Source organism: Lygodium microphyllum, chromosome 4, assembly GCF_053477565.2.
Source record: "Lygodium microphyllum isolate KBCC chromosome 4, Lygodium_microphyllum_v1.1.10, whole genome shotgun sequence".
Taxonomy (NCBI): domain Eukaryota; kingdom Viridiplantae; phylum Streptophyta; class Polypodiopsida; order Schizaeales; family Lygodiaceae; genus Lygodium; species Lygodium microphyllum.
In genome coordinates this window covers 113,584,118-113,598,832 of record NC_141138.1, presented here as the reverse complement: position 1 = coordinate 113,598,832, position 14,715 = coordinate 113,584,118, and the positions used below count along the sequence as shown (strand labels likewise).

The window sequence follows — 14,715 nt, the reverse complement described above, 5'->3', positions numbered from 1 at the left end:
CATCCGCTTGATACAATGAAGGCAAGCATTGTCCTTTGTTGCTTAGTTGTTTTGGCTTGAAAAGGAAGGATTTGAAGCTGTAATTGCACAAAAGTGCATGTTTGTTGAGCTATTGCATTTAAGTTGTTGCACCTCTGGATGTACGATGCATTGACTTCTTTGTGGACATTTGTTGAAGCTCTGTTTCTTCCCTTGAAGGATGCTTTTATTTTCTTACTAAATGTGTTTATTGATGCACTCATATTTTTGTATGATACTCACTGAAATTATATGAAAAGCAATTCAACTACCTTTTAACTTAATGTTGGTTAGGTATACCCTCAGCCTTTTGAGGATGTTTATAACAGTAGAAAATTCGCCCTTGCTTGTGGTGGGTTTCTTCTCTTGATGCAATTGAAGTACACAGACTCTGTATTTCCAAAAGAGGCTCAGACAGATTATGTTTTTCTAAAGGTTGATTTCCCATATGGCTGGTGGTGACTTTGAAATCCTGTTTGACAAAACAACTACAGAATGTAGAACTCATAATTGGTAATTTCGTATCTCACTTGAAACCCCAAGTCAGTTGATTAGCTTAAAGCTATATGCAAGAAGCAAGTAATCAGATTGTTTCTCTCAGCATCGAGAAGGGAAAGCTGTCAAGATTTGCCTTGTAAGTACCACTACATTACCTCCTATCTCATTTGCCTAATGTTAGACCAGCCAAAAGTGTCCTTTGTGTCGCCTTTACGTGCAGCCAGTGGATGAAGACATCTGGATTTACATATTTATTTTCAGGCTAGGGTTATTCAGAGTTTTTTTTGCGGACTTAAAGAAGGTGGTATGAGGAGAGTATCCTATTGTCAGAGGTGCTGGACCTTTTTGGCTGAGCACCCATGGATCTCTCCTCCCACATATTTTTCTTTTTGCAAATAAAATGTGGCTGATTATATTACTCAAAAAAAGCTCATGCTCAACAGACTAGCTGGAGCTGATGCAAAGTCACACATACATCATGAGTACAAGCCTCTCAAGGCGGTATGGGGGCAAGAAGCCATGTAGGGGGGGGGGTTGTCCCCATCTGGGGCTGCCTGCCTGCGTCACAAAAAACAGGTCTTGGCCACCCCAGTTTTGCAAGAAATGACTATGGAGTTCTTGACGAGCCTTGGACTCGCCCTGCACCTGATCCCAACGGCTGCGGAGGGAATGGATGATGGAGGTCTAGAGCTTTGCTAAGGTCGCCTATGCTGAAAGTCTCTCTCCGCCAAAAGTTTCTTAACACCGTGCCTTCCAGATATGCCATCCAGTAAGACTCCCTATGATCTCCCATATCTCGGATTGGTATGTTGTGGGCTCCAGTACTTGATAGATGGGTAGCGCCTCCAAGCCGACCACTGCGCAGGACCCTGACTTGATGAAAATCGTGTCCTGTATCCCGGTCTCATATAGAAGGTGCCGGCCTTGGCTTACTGCCTACCAACAGAAAGCTCCCCATGAAATATATCCAAGGCTGGGTGCTATATGGCGAAGGATGCGGCATGCTCCTCTCCACACGAGTTGCGCCTCCTCACATGACCAAAGACAGTGATTGGGGGTTTCCAAAGGTTGCTGTGTGCAGCGCTTACAACCTTCCTCCTTCTGCTTCTGAGCAAGCCAATTTCCCACCTCCAAGTCTCCATGTGCCACCAGCCATAAGAAGTACGATGCCCTCATCTACCTCCAAACTATCCCATAGGCAGCGCCAAAAGGTCCTTCAAAATGGCTGCATGATGCTGTGCTCCGCCCAATGCTTGCTACATGACGGCGCCCAATCCATGTCCTCCCGTATCAGTACATGTCTGCCAATCCTGGCAGTGTATTCCAAGAACCTCGGTGGCTTTTTGGCAACTGCTGTGGCTGGCCATAGCCACTCTCATGGATCCCACTCCAACTCATCAAGTGGTCTGTCCTCCCAGATCCAAAGGTGCCGCTCCTTGAGCTCCTTCTAGAGAACATAGGGGTCCAATCGCCATGTCTTCCCCTGAAGGCCCACCACCCGAATCCTCCTCCACGACAGGGCAACTAATCCCTCATCTTGCTGCCCTCTGTCAAGGGCCAGGTGTCCCCCCTCCTGAATAGTGAAGAAAGTCCCCTGCGGGGCGCCGCCCACTCTACCTGCCACTTGTAGGGGAATGCATGTTGGTGAGAACTTAGCTGCCCATACTTCCCCGGACTCTATCGGTACACGTCTCGGGGGAGCAAGCCACTCCAGAGGTATTGCTACATCTATCTCCCTTCGCCTCAACTCCACTTCTCTCTGGCAGCCTGATACTCGCTGTAGCACCTCCTCGTCCGCCATCCTATACACCTCCCTCCATGTCCTTATGGTACGAGCCAGGCCGGCCTCCCAACCAGCCCACTGGATGTGGGGGCGCTCGCCAATCTGTGCCTTTTCCCAATCTTTGACCTGGGGGTTCCAGATCATCGGTTGACGGTCTATCTCCTCCTGGCAACCTGGGGGGCTCTGAATTAGGGCCTTACGGAGGCCCTATCACACGCAGAGTAAGCTGCGTAGAAAGGGTGACCAAGGGGGGTGATTTGGGCTGATGTGAAGATCCATCTCAGGGACGGCCTCCACTCACCGCCAAGCCTTGGTCTACAATCCTGAAGACCCTCCTGTAGTATGACCTTCCAGGTCTGCCCTCTCGGTGTGAGGTCGCGTACAACTAGCTTTCCCAAGAGGGCCATACTCTGAAACTCTGGGTCTATGATCTTGAGCCCTTCCTCTGAACGATGCCATATAATAGTCGCCCACGCCACCTTAGCCCAGGAATCCCTGGGTCCATTGGACCCAGACCGGAGGAAGTTCCGCACAAGGCGGTGAAGGTGCACTACGCAAGATGAGGAGAAATACCAACACGAGGTGATGTACCTGGCCGTCGCTAGGAGGACTTGATTAACCACCAGGGCTCGGCCGGCTAGTGAGAGACGAGCCATGCTTCAGTAGGTCAGCTTTCTCTGTATAGAATTGAGGACTGGAAGAAACTGCTGGGCAGGAGTGATGTTGAGTGCCACCTAGAATCCTAGGTACCAGACGGTCTGTCCTTTGCTCACCCATCTAAATCCAAGGTGAACGTTCCACTTTGTGCTAGAGTTCGGGTATGTGAGAAAACCAATTGACTTTCGCCAGTTGATTTTCGCTCCTGCGGCTGAACAGAACACCTCAAGGGCTGACCTAACTCTCTCCAACATCAGCTCATCGTCCTCTATGTAGAGTGATGTATCGTCTACATACTCTGAGTCTAGCAACTGCGACTCCTCTCTCACTGGAAGTCGGAGGCCGCGTAAACCGCTTACACGGAACCTGAGGAAGTGAGAGATCGCCTTTGTAAAGAGCAAGAACAGGTACCCGGCTAGGGGGCAGCCCTGCTGGACCGATCTCTCCAGTCGAAACTCCTCCCTACGTCTACCACCTATGAGAACCCTACTGGTGGCCGATCTATAAAGTGCAGAGACCCCGTGAATCCAAGCCTGTGGAAAACCCAACCTTGCCATGGAGCCCTCTAGGAAATCCCAGTCCACCCTTTCATAAGCTTTCTCGAAATCCAAGAGGAGTACGGCTAGTCTCTACCCACTGTGCTGAGCCTACTCTGTCGCCTCAAAAAATGTAAATACATTGTCTAGGATGCTTCTATCCTGGACAAAGCCTGTATTTGTGTCATGGATGATGTCTGGCAACATGGGGCGTAGTCGCCTACCAATCATCTTTGCCAATGCCTTATAGGCCACTGACAACAAGGTGATTGGTCTCCACTGGGAAAGCTCCAATCGATCTCTCCCTTTGGGGAGAAGACTGATGAGGCCTGCCGAAAGGCTCCCTGGCATCTGTTCTGAAGTGAAAATCTCCTGGAAGGCCATCAGGAGAGGGTCCTTCACCACTTCCCAGTAGGTAGTAAAGAAGGCCTTGGAGAGGCTATCCTCTCCTGGGCATTTTTGCCCGTCTTATGTATGGAAAGCCTCTTCTAGTTCCTTCTCTTTGAAGGGGGATAGGAGGGAGCGTCCCATCTCCTGTGTGACGAGAGAGGGATGTGATCCCAAACCTGCTGCCTACATCGCTGTCCTCTAGCTGAGACTGTCTCCTGCTGGAAGAGGCGACCGTAGTTGTCAGTGGCAATCTCCATCATCTCATCTGGGCTAGAGCGAGTCCTTTCATACTGATCTCGGAGGCTGCGTATTTGCTCTCCTGAGGTGCGAGGCTGGTGCACCTAGAAGAACTCCCTGCACATCGTATCCCCCTTCCGCACCTAGAAAGCTGTTGAGGTGCGGAAGGAGAACTCTGAGCGCCTGTCCTTTAGGCCCGCAATGGCTGCTCGTGCTCACACCTCTTGTGCGTGGAGGGTGGGATCCCTGGGTGCCTCCTATAGTAATCTTTGCATGGCTGCAAGGTCCCGCCGGAGTGCTCTCTCCTCTTCCCAGCTCTGCTGCTTAGTCTGTATGGCTGCCTCTTGGCAGATTCTACTCGATTCAGCTAGGACCTCTGCAACATCCTCTGCGATCCGATCCCTCCTGCCCCATTCCCTAGTCCAAAGCTGCTCTATCTGTCTTGTCATCTCCTCCCTCCTATAGATCGAGTCAGGGATCCAACAGGATCTTGTGTCCAGGGTAGATGCTTGGGGGTCTAGTGTCAGGAGAACCGGGCAGTGATCGGACAACATGGTGCTCGCCAACTGCTCTATCTGGCCTCCATGGAAGCCTCCCCACTCCCCCACATAAAATCTGTCCAACCGCTCCAGCAAGGCTCCAGCTAAATGCCTGTATCCCGAGGAGAAGTCCAATGACCTCTCCCTCCTGTGGAAGGTAGAATCTCTCCAGGTATCGCATGCACCTACTGTCTGCCCTGTTGGTCCTCCAACGCCTCCAGGTCGTTGAAGTCTCTCCAACGATCCAGGAATCCACCTCTGGGAGTCCCTCTGCGATCTCCACCCAGAACTTGTTGCTTGCCCTAACCTCCGTAGGGGCATAGACATTGAGGACTCCCAGGCATGAGCCCCCAATGTCCAATCTGATCCATAAAACCCTCCCTGCCACTATCGTCCCATGGTCTTGTACACAGGTGGTGAGACTCGGGCCGATAGAGGTGCATACGCCTCCACTCCTGCCGTGGACACCTATGGCATGCTCTCAGTAAGTGCGGGAGCTACCCGAGAGTACCTTTCCTACCTGCTGGGCCTGGGTGGGCATGAGCTTGTGCTCCTTTAGAAGTAGGATGTCAATCTGTCCGGCCAAGGCAGGCTGCAGCTCTTGTCGAACAATTAACTTCCTAGAACCATGTGCCCCACTGTAGTGGAGACTGTTTACATTCCATGAAGTGAGGTGTAAGCTCATGGGGAAACCTGTGACTGACCGAATAGGTATCTATTCGGTGTGGAAGCTGCTAGTGAGGAGGAGAAAATATGAGGCATGCACGTGCGCTTTGCCGTAGGTCTGGATGGAGAACTCCAATCCCCCATGGTGGCCCTTGGCCACACCATAGGGTGATAGATACTCTAGGTGGTACTATCAATGCATCAATGAGCCATGCTGAGAGACGTGACTGTATGCACTGGTAAAAACGGGCCGCCTGTGCTAGGGGTCACTCGATCACATCCTGTGGAGCTTTTCATTGTGGAGGAGCTCGAAAAATGATGCTCAAGTGCGGGACCTCATCACCAGCCCACCAGTTAATGTCCATTATGCAGCGAGGCCATTGCTGCGCGAACAGTGCTAGTCCTTCATCTTCCATCCACTGGGAGATGTGGTCCTCCATTTGACTCTTTAACTCCTCTATCTGTGTTGTCGTCCAAACCCCTGAGTGGGAGGACTGAAAGAAGAAGGCGTAGTTTGGTCCATCCGATGGTGCTAGTAGATGGACCTTGCCTCTCCTTGACTTGCGAACCACGAAAATCCCCATCTCTAGAGGTAGTGGGAACTCCCCGAGCTCCGCAACTCTCAGGTAGAACGATGGGCCATTGCGGAAAAACTCAGAAAAATCCCCACGTACCTGTCTCGGAAAAATGTGACTAGTGGCAGGGGCAGATGAGCTGGTGGCTATATGGGAGGGGGAGAATTGTTGGTGCGAGGAGGATGTAGACGTGTGGGGCTCATCACCTCCTGTGAGAGGGAGAGAAGTGGTTCTAGGGGGGATCACCAGAACCGGGGGTGGATCAGGGGAGGTGCTCGCCAGGGGAGGTGGTGGGGGGAAACAAGATTGAGGGATGGTGGGATGGGTGGAGGTGCATGGCGAGTTGGGGGGGGGGGGGCATGGGCTCGGGTCAGTGGGGTGAGCATGGGAGGTGGGGGAGGATGGGTGTGGGCTCTCTGATTCGGTAGTCGTGCAAACTCTAGAAAGCATCTCCTTTGCGCAGCCATTGGCCAAGCTTTTGGATTGGCGATGGACTCTTAGTCAGCAGCAGCTAGAGTGGCAGGGATTCCCACTCTTTGACTCATCTTGGAAGTTGGGGGTTTCTGTATGGCAATCAAGGTTCTTTGCTTGGGTTGAAGTTTTTCATTTTGCAAATACATGGAGTGTGTTGTAGAGCATATCTCAAACAAAGAATCCATTAGGTTCAGGTTAAAAAACAAAAAAACCCAAAAAAAGGTTGGCAGGTGGTGCATGCATACTCGGTTCACATTCAAGCCCTTAGTCACTAGCGTCTCCTCCAAAGTTGTAGATAAGGGTGGCCAAAGATTAGGATGAAGCAACGGTTATAGAGTGAGGTTAGAAAGCCTGTGGATGAGAGTAGGTGATATGGTGGCCAATGTTGCCAGCTAGACTACTTGTGGGATCTTGTGGATCTTAGGATTGAGGACTCTATCTTGGCCATAGCAGCTCAGAAATACGCCTTTTGTGATGGTATTTATTGTGCCAGAGTCTTATCTACTTGGCCCTTGCCCTAGGCATTCTTTGTGTGTGAGTTGTAGTTTACATTTTAAATTTTCTATCTTTGAGCAATTGACTAGGTTAATTTGAAATCTGAGGTTGAATAAAAATACAGAGTATGTGAAGGGATGGATAGGTACAAGGACCTCTATAGTGCACACAAGTGACGATTTTGATATGATGAAGCACGTAGAAAAGTAAAATAGAATCCAAACACTAAAGAAGCTAAAACAAGGGAAAGGCTTAGTGCAAAAGGTGGGAGTAGGGCGCATAAGGGTAGGGTGTACTTGAAGAGGTTGTCTGTCAGGAGGACATGTATTTTTGAAACCTCACTTAACATTTGGATTAATTTTTAACCACATGGTAAAGTAAATGTTACACATGTGAGGTGTATCTAGGGTTAGAGTAAATTTACAAGCTCGGGACCTGAGGAAACAGGGGATGTCAAAGGTAAAAGTTGCTGTAAGTTATGTCGCACATGTACTTGGTGGTATCTAGTGCTAGTTATTGTTGGCCTAGTTTATTAATTGGGCCTAAGTGTCAATTGGTGACACTAGAGAAGTGGCGTTTAATGGTACCTAATGTAAATCTGATAGTCAAAGATGACGTAGAGACACTCGGGAATGAAAGTTGCCTAGCCAATTTAATTACTGGCGAGTCGGTTTATTTTTTAAGGCATTGAAATAATGATTAGATTAATTTTCAGTATTGAAAGACTAAAAATTAATAATTAATTATGGATAATGCTAGAAAAACCATTTGGGAAGGCTATCACTTGTCAAAATTGCCCATGCAAGACTGAAAAACGTCTTGAAAGGCTAGAGAGAGGCATTTGAGTGGATTCAACTTACAAGAGAGAGGGAGGAGATGATGTTGGTTTGATTTGTAGCCATTGGAGGATCTTCTGAGGCAACAAGGGGTAGGAGAAGACCAATCAACAACAGATGATAGCATCTACAGGCTATTGAGATAGGGCAACAATAGTAAATGATTGATTTTCTTCAGTTCTTTGCATCTACAAGTTGTTGAGATAGTGCAACAATGGTAAATGACAGATTTTATTCAATTCTTCGCGAAGAAAGTTTGAATTTTCTCTCTCCTCAGCATTCTCTCTCATCTCCCAGCCTTTCTATTGCCTTGCTCCAAAGATTATAGCATTGAGATCACCAAAGGTTGAGAGATTTCAGATTTCTCTCTTGTAAAATCTTTGGTATAAACCCTAATTTGTAGCAGAAATTAGGGTTTAGTAGCAACCTCGAGAAAGTGTGCCAAAAATTGAAAGCTCCAAGACTTGGATTTAACAGGGCTAAAACTGTTTCTAGTCAAATTCAAGTGGAGAGATCAGCAAATTAATGAATTTGGGGCATTTTTCATCTCCATCAAAGCGAGCAAAGACTAATTGACTGCATGAATCAAGAGGCACATTAGATTGAAGATGTGCTGGTCATTTTGGACAGGAAGGGAAGTTGGAATACCGAAAGGGATTGGGAGAATCCCATTGTACATCTTCTTCTTCTTCAATTAAGTTAAATAAATACCGAAAGGGGCGCCAGTTTTGGGCCAACAGGGTGTCCAATGTCCAAGATTATATGGTAAAGTGTCCATTTCAGTTTTGTGAATTTGTTAATTGCTGTAAGTAGTGCTTAATTAGGTTATTTACCACCCTATCCGAGGAGGAAGGCTAGTTTCATAGTTCCATTGCCAGGATTACAACTCAATCCCTTGATTTGGTGGGCCCGAGGCACCTGATTGCAAGCCAAAGCTTTGTGCTAGTGCTGATTTTTACTCTCAACTGAGAAATTACAGCAATATGTCTTCATACAGTGAAATGGACTCAAGCAGTGATGATACCTCTCAGTATGAACATTCACATGGGAATGAAGGAAATGCAATGCCTGACCTTGGACGAGGCCCAGACCACGGACAACAAGCTGAAAATATTGCTGTTGGGCAAGATGCATGGCCTTCAAGGTATAAGGAGGGTGATGACCAGGAAAGTGAAGAGGAATTTGATGATCAGTTCAAGAATCGGACAAGCACAACAACAAATCTCTTTACTGAATTGACAAAGGATCCTCAATTTACCCGATTTTTGAATGCTCTAAAGAAGAACAGCAAAGACAAAAAGAAGGAGACGCCTTTTATATCTTTGGGACAGCATGGTGCACCGAAGATAATACCAAACTCTTCAATTGAAGCTCCCAAAGATACTAATGAAATAAAACAGTTGGTACCTACGGGGCAAGGAATGCAAATGCAAGGCTATCACGGAAGTGCCAATCCAATGGATTTTGGACAGCCGAGCATGCATGCTATTATGGGGCAACAAGGATATTTTGGTGGAAGCATGATTTTTCATACTATGATTGGTCAAGGACCACATATGGGAATGTATGGCACAAATCCCTATGGTATGCAACAACCAATGCATGGTGTGCAAGGCCCAATGTATTCGGATATGACTGGAAATATGCAAAACCCTATGTATGGCAGCATTGGCTTGATGCTTGGGGCACAAAGTAGCATGTTTGGTATTGCATCTGCATCCCTAAATGCATATGGGGCTTAAGGAATGAATGTTGGTCATGCAAATGCTCTGTTTGGTGTTGGTTTTGATATAAATTCAGCAAATGCACCCTTTTGGCAGTAGCCAGTGTATGACAACTTGACACTCAAAGGGGTAGCAAAAGACTATGATGAGGGTGGAAAAGCAGTGAAGTTTGAGTCCTTCAGTGGTATACAAGATAGGCTGAAAGTTTTGACTTTCGTTTGGTAGTTTGATGCAGCTTATTCAGGGGGGAAACTTCACAGAGTCCTCAAAGATTTGAAAGGCAGTCACTTTCTTGAAAGGGAATGCATTACAGTGGTGGTCCACTCTTTTGATGCAAAGTAGAGCACTGTTAACGTGGGTACAATTCAAGCAAATGTTTGCATTGAATTGGTTGACAAGTATCTTTGAGGTGGATATTATGACTGTTGGGAATAAGTCAGATGCTAAGAAATATAAGAATTTGGAGTAATATAATAAGAAGTTTTGGGATGCATTGCTGCCTATTACTTCTTATTGCCTCACACCCCTTCATGAGCAAGTGGAAAAATATATTTGTGGGCTGCCCAAAAGAATCAAGGATTCTTGCATTAAATCCATTGTGTCTAGTATGTCTCAACTCATAGAGATTGCTACTACAGTCAATGCTTTGTTACGTGGGAAGGATTCCGGCTTTCTAGAGAGTGGGGAGAAGCCAAATAAAAAGTTTTTTAAGGCTGAGAAAAGGGGCAGATTTGAAAAATAACTTGAAAAGTGGCCAAAACAGCAAAGAAAGGGCTTGAAAACATTGGCTCAACGTAGGGAATTGATGGTTACAAATAAATGTTTTATTTGTGAATAGGAGGGTCACATTGCAAGGGACTGTTCAATAGGCAACAAGCTGGAAAATCAGAAAATTAGGGAGGATCCTCAAGGAAAGAAGCCCAAAACATTAGTGGGATTGGTACCCGATGTTGTTAGTGATTAGCCCAATGATGATGCTATTGAGTCGTGCAAAGCATGGGGCAAAATTAGGAATCAGGATGCATTGGTTTTCTTTGATAATGGTGCACGAGCCAACTTCATCTCTATTGACATGGCCGCCCATCTAGGCATCAGAGGGGATGAGATGGGACCCATTGGGGAAGTTGGAATGGCATGTAAAGGCCATGCAGAGCCCACCAGACCACTCATTGGAAAGCTTCAATTGCGTATGCAAGGATATGTGGACAATGAAGAGTTCTTCATTGCTCCACTCGAGGGTTGTGATGATTGCTTGGTATACCCTGGTGTCACCGTATGCATGCATTGATTGATTCTCGTGCAAAAAAGATTGCTATCCAGCACAAGGGAAAGGTACTCACACTTGATGTAAAGTTGAAAGGTGAATTTGTTCTTGTTGTATCTACAACTGCCATTTCTAAAGTAATGAAGATTCATCTTTTGGCGTACTTCGTTTTTACTAAGGATAAAGATGATAGTGAGAATATTGGGAACATGTCTAAGTTAGAGAAGGATTGCATGTCATTTGTGAAAATGTATGTTGATTGTTTCTCTCAGCCACTTTTAGGGTAGCTACCGCTTGAAAGGCTAGAAGATCATGGCATAGATCTTATTTTTGGAAGTAGCCCACCTAATAAGCCACCCTACAGTGTCACTACAGCCCAACAAGAGGAGATTATGAGTCGTGTAAATGAGCTGTTAGAAAAAGGGCTGATTCAGCCCAACTCATCTCCTTTTTGTTCTCCAATGCTTTTGGTGTAAAAAAAGGATGGTTCATGGCGTATATCATGAGAACAAAAGTTTCATGATAGCATGCAATTGTTTGTAGACTGCATCATTGCAGAGACAAATGAAAGAAAAAGTGCCAAAGAGGTCTGACGAAAGGTACAAATAAGGGGGGTAGAAGAAAAGGCATCTGTGATAATGGCCTTTAGCTTATCAACTCACGTACAGGTCTATCCAACATGTAATCAATCTCCTACTAAGTAAAAACCGAAGTTCTAAATGTGAAACATGCTCTTGTTGTAGATGCCAATGTAAGTAAGACATAGTATGCAAACAATGATGTCCATTTTATGGGTAAACGTTTATGGTTCTGCTTAGTGTATCCAGCTCCTTTACTTTTTAGCTGTGTATTCTGAATGGTCACGATCAATCGTCTCTTTACTTCTATGACTTTTTTATGTTTATTGAAATTGCATATTGTGCAGTCTTTTCAAAGTGCCCTGAAACCACAGATGGACCTCCTTTAGGTTCTGAGTTTCACACATTGTCTGGAGACTACCATCGAAAGTAGTAATGTGCTAACTGCTATCCTTGAATTTCTCACTTGTGCACCCATTTTCCTTGTTTATTTGCAGACAAGGGTGCAAGCATCATCAAGTCTTTCATTTCCACAGTTGATTTCAAAGTTACCAGAAATTGGAGTTCGTGGATTATACAGAGGTTCCATCCCTGCAATTTTAGGACAGTTTTCAAGGTCTGCTGTCTTTCTACATGTTAAGTATTAGTGTCTTTTTGAAGCTCATTTTCATCATTCTTAATGCCAAAAAAAATTAGCTACTGAAAGGATGAAACTCTCTGAACAGTCATGGTCTGCGGACGGGCATTTTTGAAGCAAGCAAATTGCTGTTAACAAATCTGGCTCCTGGTGTTCCGGAGCTTCAGGTACAGGAACGAAACTGAAGGTAGTATGGGAGGAAAAAAATTCATGACTAGAGGATGTTATTAATTTGTCATGCTGTTTTCTTCTTCAGGTGCAATCCTTGGCATCTTTTGCCAGCACAATGTTGGGTACAGCTGTTCGAATTCCGTGTGAAGTAATGAAACAAAGGTTGCAGGCTGGTATTTTTGACAGTGTTGGTGATGCCCTTATTGGCACATGGCAGCAAGATGGGCCAAGGGGTTTTTTCAAAGGTACCGGGGCCACTCTTTGTCGTGAGGTACCATTCTATGTTGCAGGAATGGGCATATATGCTGAGGCCAAGAAGGTATTACTTCCATAGAACCCATCTTGTTGATAAGCAATTATTCAGCTATCATGTAACTGTTTTTGATGGCTTAAATTTGAACAGGTAATGCAGCGGGTTTTAAATCGTGAATTAGCCCCTTGGGAAACAATTGCTGTCGGGGCCATTTCTGGTGGTCTCGCTGCTGTTTTCACTACTCCATTCGATGTAATGAAGACAAGAACAATGACAGCAGCTCCAGGCTTATCAACAAGGATGACAACCATTGCTGTCACTATTGTGCGTGAAGAGGGTTTGTTGGGTTTGTTTAAAGGGGCAGTCCCTCGCTTTTTTTGGATTGCCCCTCTGGGAGCCATGAACTTTGCAGGTTATGAACTAGCAAAGCGAGCTATGGAAAAACAGGAGGATTGATGGTTTTTTCAGGAAGCAAATTTTTGTAGGCATGACTTCAGAGATGCGGTTTTCTGGTAACAGATCGGTGCCATGTTTCCAAATCCAATTGTTTATGGTGCCCATGGCTGTGTAGGTGTGGTGATATGTGATCTGCATTGTATTTACTTCCAGCAGAAATCGACTCGGTTTTGTGATTGACACCATCCTACAGGTAACTTTGACTCATTTATAACATCTGATGGATTTCTGTTTTTGTTCGTATCCTTGAGCTTGCTTTTGTGACATATGTTTGTGTATGTGTGTCGGCAGGAAGTGGTCTCAGAAGCACGAAGTCAGTTATAACCTGGATTTAGCAACGTCCCAACCTATATATTTAAGACTGGAGGAGGCGTCTACTTGTATTCTATCCTGACTCTTTTTCTTTTCAACTCTTTGTTTCTTCTCTGACATTCATCATGCCGCTGCAATGTTGTCCAATGGCATTTGAATTCAACTGCTTCAGAGTGGTTTCTTAGATTGATGTAGAAGCTACATGTGTGTGGCACCCAAGTATTCCCTTCTTTTTTAAACCTTTGAAGGGGAATGAGTAGATGAAGGGAGATTCCCACTTAAATTTGTTGCTCCCTCATCCCAAGAAAGCAACCTCCCTTCATATAGTACTACTGCTGCTAATTGCTATGCTCTTAGTCCTGACTATGTACCAAGAACATCAAGTGCATATAAGATTTTACATGCCTGATAGCAGCCATCTGAGAGATGCAAATTGTCATATGATTACTGGTTGTGTTTACAAAATCAAGCTTCTCGTTATTTTGTAAAGCTATCTAAAACTATCTGGTTGGCATTGTTGTGAGGGTATTTGTTTTGCTGCAAAATTTCTGCCTGTAGCAATCGTCTTTCAGCCATCTATCTGAAGACAGAATTTTGAATACACAAGGAAAGAGAGGATATTTGCCAATACTTCGGGTCTCAATTGTGGAAAGCATATAGCAAGGTCCTGGCCATTTGTACTTGCCCTAGGAATTGAACACTGTGCCACTTGGACCCAGAAACCTTTCTATGTTGCAACACTGAACGGGGCTTTTATTTGATGAAGATATCCACTGTAGGCATGATGTGTATAACCTTGCATGTCACATAAGCCATTTTGGCCTTTTGAAGATGATAAATATAGCTCGCACATGTGCACATGTGTTCATGCATGCATTTGACAAGCTGTAATGGGCAAAGAAAAACAATTTAAGGATGTGGGGCAATGGACTGAGGTGGCCCCAAAAGCAGAAGGCATGTAATTTAACATCATTAATGACACGCTCAAGGAAGCTCTACATGTGAGTAACAGAAATGGGAGGACAAATGTCCAGAGAGGATAGTGCTGCTCTTTTGCATGGTACGAAATGCCAGGAGGGATAAGGTATACTTAGAAGATCTTATATTGGCACAAGTGGCCTGTAGATAGATGCCTGCCATATGTCTTTGCAGCATGAAAATGACATATTATGGTCTACGTTATTTCTAGGCGATTAATGCAGTGGCACACGTAATGATGATGTGCTTTAGAAGGCCAAACTGCAAGTGGTAGTCTAAATCTAAAATGGTGAGTTGTGCGCACAGGCATACTGCTATTAATAGACTTTTATAGCAGTGTACATCTCTTTGCCTTTTGACCTAAAAAGCTAGAGGCACTAGAGAAGTTAATGATGTTATCATAATGTAGGAGCCGCAAGACATGATCAAGAAGTAGGATGTAATGTTGGTGTACAACTTTTATGGAAGATTAAGATAAGAGGATTAGTGCCATGTAGCTAGTATGGAGAGAGCATGGCGTGTAGCTCCTTGCATTGGTTTAGTGTAGTAGCACAAATGGCTTGGTTATTTTAGAGAATCAATTGTCATGGGGTTAACATAGTGGGCACTTTGATGAAATTTCTTGGCTTGCCACCTGA

The 14,715-nt window shown here is 45.4% G+C and overlaps 1 protein-coding gene across 1 annotated transcript; it reads left to right on the top strand.

Moving 5' to 3' along the window:
* The first annotated feature begins 6 nt into the window (after positions 1-6).
* On the top strand, positions 7-13,700 carry LOC148037488 (uncharacterized). The gene is made up of 7 exons (XM_087676437.1): positions 7-21; positions 11,768-11,886; positions 11,996-12,074; positions 12,164-12,397; positions 12,482-12,655; positions 12,903-12,980; positions 13,079-13,700. Exons 1-6 carry the CDS (start codon positions 16-18, stop codon positions 12,909-12,911), a joined length of 621 nt encoding a protein of 206 aa, XP_087532563.1. The 5' UTR covers positions 7-15; the 3' UTR covers positions 12,912-12,980; positions 13,079-13,700.
* The last annotated feature ends 1,015 nt before the right edge of the window (positions 13,701-14,715 follow it).